At 41.4% G+C, this 7,234-nt stretch overlaps 1 protein-coding gene across 18 annotated transcripts in view; it reads left to right on the top strand.

The window, feature by feature from the left end:
* Positions 1 to 7,234, top strand: part of REPS1 (RALBP1 associated Eps domain containing 1) — a 101,080-nt gene that overhangs the window by 87,812 nt on the left and 6,034 nt on the right. For 15 of the 18 annotated variants that reach the window (XR_003093299.1, XR_003093300.1, XM_025200315.1 and 12 more), the window contains 4 exons: positions 1,807 to 1,879; positions 4,926 to 5,044; positions 5,828 to 5,892; positions 6,839 to 7,024. Coding sequence is in view for 16 of the 18 variants with exons in the window: in XM_025200315.1 (XP_025056100.1) it covers positions 1,807 to 1,879; positions 4,926 to 5,044; positions 5,828 to 5,892; positions 6,839 to 7,024 (443 nt within the window). In the remaining 2 variants the exon portion in view is untranslated. The remainder of the gene's footprint in view (positions 1 to 1,806; positions 1,880 to 4,925; positions 5,045 to 5,827; positions 5,893 to 6,838; positions 7,025 to 7,234) is intronic. The other 3 variants (XM_014518532.2, XM_006020674.3, XM_014518534.2) reach the window with 1 other exon arrangement.

A 7,234-nucleotide genomic window follows, 5' to 3' on the forward strand; every position in this document is an offset into this window, starting at 1 on the left:
CTTTTCCCAGTGTAGATCCTTTTTTTTAACATCTAAAAACAACAGTAGTGGGCAGAAGGATAAGTCTTATACATTTCACCCACTGATCATCATGCAGAACTAGATTGTGCCACAGTTGGATTTCCTCTTGACTTCACTTAGTGAAGGACTTTCCTCCAGGAGCTGTACCATTTCAGTTTTGTCTGTAATAGTCCCTTATTCTATCAGCTTCGTCCGCCTTGGGTAGCTATGAGACGTGGAGGAGGGAGAGCACATAGCATCTTGTAGATTGTTCAACTTGGAAGACGTTTGCTTTATTTTCCTTCCTCTTTTGGATTATTATCTACTGTTTAACTGGTCAGAAGGAACGCTGCTCACTGGCTTTGAAACAATGTCCATTCAGATGAAATTTCTTGCTGCTTCTGCCTATGACTCGCATAGGCTGTGCAGGGGTATCAGTCATTCTGCAAAGGTGACCTATAGTATTTCAATATTTCAGAAATTAATTTAAAGCCTTGAAAAGAACCATCCCCAAAATGTAAGTCTGAGTTATTTTAATTTAAGAGAGAAGCTTCCAGCAATATTCCTTTTAAAACTAAGGGATTCCAATGCAGTTCCTGATATCCTCTTGCCTCCATGTTTGAAATCAGCATTACTTCAAGCTTATTGTTCGTGCTATGACTTCTCTAGGGCCTCTGGTACACATTATATTTCAGTCTCAATCAATGTGTTAATTGTGCCAGAGAAACATGCCATACATATATTGTATTTATAGAACCATAAAATGGCAAACCAGTTGCAAAATTATTCCACAAAAAATGTGTAGTATATTTGTGGCTGGTATGTATGGTGCCATGAATTGAGCATGTGGCATGCCCCGTCATCCTGATGCTGGCAGTCACCCAGAGAAACACTGAAGAAGGCAAGGTACTGGGTAATGGCTGACCAGTGGTGGAGTGGTTAGAGTGTGGAGATGGGAAGTCAGAGAGACGTGGGTTCATACCCTCTTTAGGTGACTGATGAGGACCCAGATCCCAGGGCCTCCAGCTCCACAGGAGCATCCTAGCCACTGAATTATTTGGGATGGAGAATTGGAAATTTCTCTCATTTAATTGCCAGTGTATATGCCCAGTCTGAATGTGTATGTAGTCAGTTGTGTGCAGAGAGCTGTACATTTAGAAATACAATGCCAATAGGGTACAAATAGAGCGCGCACCTAAGTAGTATTTTTGGCATGATAGTGACCAAATCTGGACACTTCAACAATCGGGAGGTATTAGAATCTACCCCCATCCTCATTTCTGTGCATCTTACAAGTTTTTGACTGGTTTGGTCTCTAAAAGAAGAATTCTGCTTTAAGGCTTCAGTCTTTTCCTAAACTAGGGGAGCTTCTGTTCTGTTGCCGTTTGCTTTTGGGATGTCATTTATTTTACTTGGCCAGGCTGTTAAAAACACCTTTGAAGATGCATCAGGTATTAAACGTGGTGCTTAGGGGGTCTCTAGATTTCATCTTTTTAAACAAAACAATGTTGGCATTGATCTTTCATCTTTGGTAGCATTAGTTGAGTTGCCAGTTACTGTATTACTGTTTTGTTTTGGGACGTTCCTTCAGTTACTTAAACTGAAGGGCTTCGACTCCTGCTCACATGGTGCCTTGCAGAGCAATAATGTAAATTATTTCTTCAAATTATTTTTTGGGCATTTCTGAGTTTATTGCTTCTTGGCCTCTTGAAGGCTTAGATCAAGTGTATTACCTCTATCTGCTTTACTAAAATGTGAAGTATGATGCAATAATAAATATAATATATTTTACTTATCTTCTATTAGCAGATGGTTACAGCAGTTCAGACTCGTATACTTCAGATCCAGAGCAGATTGGAAGCACTGTTACGCGACAACGGTCAGTAGAGTAGCCACCAAAAAATTATTCACGGTTTCTAAGTAGGATAAACTGCCTGGTCTGATTTCTTGGGCATTCATTAAGTAGCTATTTCAACTGCAAGATGATGTGTGGTAGCCCTTAATTTAACAACCAAGAGCTCTGGCATCAGTCTGTTGCCTAGTATGGTAAAAAATGTACATGTCTGCCTTTCGTAAATGTGTACAACTAAAACTTGACAGAATAGCATTGCTTAAAGTAACAACCCTACAACTTCATGATACAGACTTCTTTCTGAAATGTAGTTACCTAGCATACTGTCAGTTTCATTCATTTAAACTTCAGTAGCTATTTCTATCAAGAAGCTAAATATAACATCTTATATTTGAGGAGTTTTTACAAACTGCTTAAAAATAATACAACATAAAGTATAGTGTCTCCCATTTATGGGGCTGTTTACAGTGGCGCTGAAAAAGAAGCTTTACTGTTAGACTACATTAAAATCAATTTCAAATATAAGCTTCAAAACTAAATTAAGATGACTTCACCTTCATGTTATAATTAACTTTAAAGTACTTGAAAACATTTTTTTCCCAATATTAATGACAAAATTGATCCTTTATACAACATTCACATACAAATTTACATTATCAAAATGATGGTTTTCTGTTCAGTTTTTTTAATTATCCTTGGTTTTTGCTGGTTCCCTCTAATTGCTTAAGGAGTGTCTACTCATTTTTAATTTTTGCTTGGTCTTTTTTCCTGATTGTATAAAGTAAGCCAGACCTTCCGTCTAACCGTTTCAAGTCCTGAGGAAATCTAGTCAGGAAATCCTTTCCACCTTCATCTTTCTGTTCCTCCTTTGACATGATAGTATGTAGGAGATTCTGTCCTGTCTAGTTCATTGAGATGACCAGTACCTGCTGTTGGGGACAGTTTTCCCAATATTAGAGGTGCACCGATGCATCGGTCCATATCATATCGGCACCAATAAAAGGAAAATTGACATTATCAGTAGTCGGATTTTTTTGGTTAATGTGGCTGATAATGTTGCCGATTTTTAAATGCCACGTGCATGGGCGCATGCACACAACCCGGAGTCCAGCCCAGCAGCTTGGAGAGCAGCATCCAGCTGGTAAGTCTGTTGTGGGGTATGAGGGGGTGGAGATCAAGGCCCCTGTGGTGAGGGAGGGAGTGGGGCAGGGGTAGGCACCGCACAGGCAGAGTGGGGCACGGGATGGAGCCACAAGTGGCTTGTCTGGGGGGGGGGGGGGCTCCTGCCACTGTGTACACCCCTGGGGGAGGATGGAGGGCATGTGCCCCCCCCTCCCCCCCCCCCGCATCTGGATCTGTGCGCAGAGCAAGGGTGGGCTGTGTGCTTGAGGCCCGAGGCAGCTCCAGGCTCTTTTTGGTGGTGGGGGTTAGGCCAGGGTGAGTGGAGGGGGGAGCTACTGGGTGGGCTACAGCCACCCCAAAACCGTAACCCCCCCCCTTCCCCGCCCTGCTGCCGCCCACCCTAAGTATAGCCCTAGCCCAGCCCCTTGCTGGGAACAGGCTGGCACAGCCCCTGGCCCTGAGTCTGCATTGGGGAGCCTGCCCCCAACCCGCGCACAAATCCAGAGGGCACATGCTCCCCATACTGCCCCCAGGAATGCTCGCAGCAGTGGAAGCTCCCCACCGCTCCCAACAAGACACTCGTGGCTCCCTCCCATGCCCCTCCCTGCCCTGGCTGCCCCCGCCCCACTCCCTCCGTCACTGCAGGGACTTTGATCTGCCACCCCACGCCCATTTCCCCAACCCACCCAACCAATTTACCAGATGGACACTGCTCTCCAAGCTGCTGGGCTTGCATATTGGCGATTGGATCGGTATCAGCCAATATGGCTCGTTAATAATCGGCCATTGGTATCAGCCCAAAAAACCTTCACCGATGCACCCCTACCCAATGTACATTGGATCCAGATTACAGCAGTGGCTCAGGCCAGAAGTCAGGGGGGTGCTAGAGCATTCCTCCCGGCTCAGCTGGAGCAGACAGCGTGGTCCAAGACTAGCCTGCCCACCCTGTGAGCGGGGCAGTTTGTGGGGGAGGTGCAAAGCATCCTGGGGGCCTGGGAGTTAACTTGAATCTGGAGGGGATCTTGGACAGAAGTTCAATCAACCTATTTAACCTAAATCAGTTAAGTTTGATACAGGTTTACCTTAAACCAGTTCCAATCATTCTGAAAGTGGTTTATGTGCACTGAACTTCTGTTGTATTAGATTTGAACCAGTTTCTGATCAGTTATACTGGTTTGTGTGTAATGTCTGTCCCCTACCCTTAGAAAAATCTTTTCTGTTTATGGCCTCAATTATGTTGAAGAAATTCAGTTAGTATTCATTATTAAATATGTTTGTCAATATATTGGCCTATTTAGGAAGTAAGGTTTAAAGTCTCTGAAAGTTACTTTTTATTAAATGACTACATTAAAGGCATTCCAGATAATAGATGTCATTCAGATAGCACTGCACCAGTGTGAGACTTAATCTCCGAGGCCTCGTTCTGAATTTGAGCCATATTGCAGTTGCATTAGATTTTTTCATTAGATGGTGATCCTTCACAAGTATATAAGGAATCTGTCTCAGGAATTTAAAACAAATGTGCCAGGTGTTGAATCGCTCAAATTTAGAAGCTAGCAGCTTGGGGCTTCCTTATTTTGTTTAGCCTGAAGGCTTGCAGTCAGAAATTCTTGATGGTCTTTAATATTGTCCCGCTTGAATTCATCACAGTCCTTATCACAGTGATTACCAGTCTAGACCCTTTCCTTGATTATCAGAAACCATAGGCTTCACCAAATAAATTACAGGAGACCGGATGAAAGTGTAATTTAAAGGGCTAAATCGGATTTGGGGAAAAAGATGGGAAAAGTATAAAAATAAGACATTTAACTATAACAAAATTTACTTCCTCTTAAAAATAAATTTGGCTGGTAGAAAGGGCTGAAGGCTACTGAAACAAAACATCTTCATGTGGAAATTTAACTTTCTGTAGTTCTGGCTGTGCTGTTATGAAGCTGTTTGTGCTTTGCAGGTCACATTCAGGAACATCTCCAGATAACACTGCACCACCGCCACCCCCTCCCAGGCCTCATCCTTCGCATTCTCGATCATCATCTTTAGATATGAATAGGTCATTCACGGTTACCCCAGGTAGGTCCATTATCAGTTCTCCTGTTTATCTTTTGTTCAATACATGTATACCTTAAACACTGGTGAATCTATTTTAAAAGTAGTGCTTTTAAACTGAAGAGCTATGTGTCAAATTGTCATTATCCTTTGTATTAAATAAAATTGTGGCATATAAAGAGCAGTGTAGTTCAGTGGATAAACATGGGAATTGGATCTAGTCATCTAGCCAAGTACTGCATGTTTCAGTAACTTAAAAATTAAAATAGGAGTTCTTGATAGATGCAGACCCATGAGAAGAGGCAATGAGATGCATAGCTTCCAAGTCAATAGTACAGCCAGCAGAAAAAAATGGTGTTTATAATACTGCACAGCCAGTCAGTGCCTTCCAGCTTAGGATCTCAAATCACTATGTAAAGTTATTTAAATTTTTTTTTTCTTTTCTTTTTTTTTTTTTTTTTTTTTTTTTTGCGAGGGGATGAGGGGGGCAGGGTCCTGAGCTATCGAGAAACTGACCCAAATTTATACAGCAGTTAAGAGTAATGTAGATATAGCACCCTGGTCTGATTCTCACTCCTTTGTTTTATCTGTTTGCCAATTTTGTTTGACCAAAGAGGTTAGAACATAACTGTGAAGTATCATGGAATAACAGTTCTTGTTATGACAGATTATATGCAGATGTTATTTGCAGTATTTTATGTCAGCAAATCTAAAAATTGGACAGAAACTCATTATTTACAAAAAGTACGTTCCATACTAAATAGCACCATTAGCTAACAGTAGTTGAAATACTATGTCTCTTCAAAGGACAGCAACAGGCTGGAGTTGTTGCCTACCCCCCTGCAGTGCCTCCAAGACCACAGCCGTCACAGGTGAAGTTGTGACTTATTCCATCTCACTCTCAATTAAAATGTCTTCTTAAGTATACTTTAAAAATTCCTGTCTAACATTTTTCTACTTGAACTATTTGACTTTTCTCTCAAAGTATTTACAAATATGGACCAAAGCCATGGCTTCTGTCACCATAGGGCTTCTCCAGAAAGGTGAGAGGAACTGCTCCTAGGGAAGTCCCAGAGAAAAAAAGGATGTATTTAGGCCTGAAGTACTTCTCATTTGAGATTAAGTGGAAGAGTGACTGCTTCTTAGGGCCTTATGGGATGGGGATACAAGAGGAAATTTACCACCATTCTTATACCTTTCCCAAATTTCCTGTGTAGCATAGTGCTGATCTGCTACCCAAAGTCTGCCCTCTAGATTCTGAGGTGCAAGTACTAATAATCCTATGAAATTTAAATATCCTTGTTCACATTCTTTTTTCCACCACAATTGGGACAGTTACTCTCACCCCATTCTTTCTATTGGGGACTGCAAACGCAGCTTCCAAGAATCTATTTGTCCCTGGTACTTACTACTCTCATGCAGTCAAGCCCATAACAAATATTTTTGGTTTATGTTATACATATCACAGACTTTTGGGCTCGCTTTCAGATATTGACCCCTTTCAGTCATTCATTCTTCCTGATATGGTGTTTGTATATTTTTTTTCAAAGGAGAAGGGGGAAATGCATTTTTACAGTGGTAATGATGAAACTATCAAGATTGGCAAAAAGCAGGGAAAGGAATATAGTAATGAGGTGTCATAACTAAGGACCTACTGAAACTGATTTTGTAGATTTCATGAAATGAGTCTGATTAAAAACAAAACAAAAAACTTACTGAAAATAAAGTGCTAACTCCCCAAAGGGAGCCAGCAGTCCTCATTGCATTTCAGCCCAGTCACTTACACATATAATTACTATCTTCCTTGTTTTGCTGTAGGGCACTGGTCCTCATGTGCATCGCCCAGTAGATGCTGAAGGCCTAATAGCTCATACCAGTACCTCACCTCAACAAATACCAGAACAGCCAAATTTTGCAGACTTCAGCCAGTTTGAGGCATTTGCTGCATCAGGTGTAAATGAAGAGGAAGAAGATGAAATTGAAACACACCCAGATGTCTTGCAGGTAAGCAGAAATGTAGATGTTGTATGTAATAGTATTCTCTTTGGTGATATCCACTTACATATCAGAAGAAAAAATACCAACTCGTTTTTCTTTATAAGTCATAACTTCTTGATTCCAGAAGTCTCTCTGCTTATTCATGTATAGGTGAAGAAGGGTTTGAACCAGTGATTTTTACTGCAAGATTATTCCTAGCTGCCCTGACTTTCCCTA

Source organism: Alligator sinensis, unplaced genomic scaffold (genome assembly GCF_000455745.1).
Source record: "Alligator sinensis unplaced genomic scaffold, ASM45574v1 scaffold542_1, whole genome shotgun sequence".
Lineage (NCBI taxonomy): Eukaryota > Metazoa > Chordata > Crocodylia > Alligatoridae > Alligator > Alligator sinensis.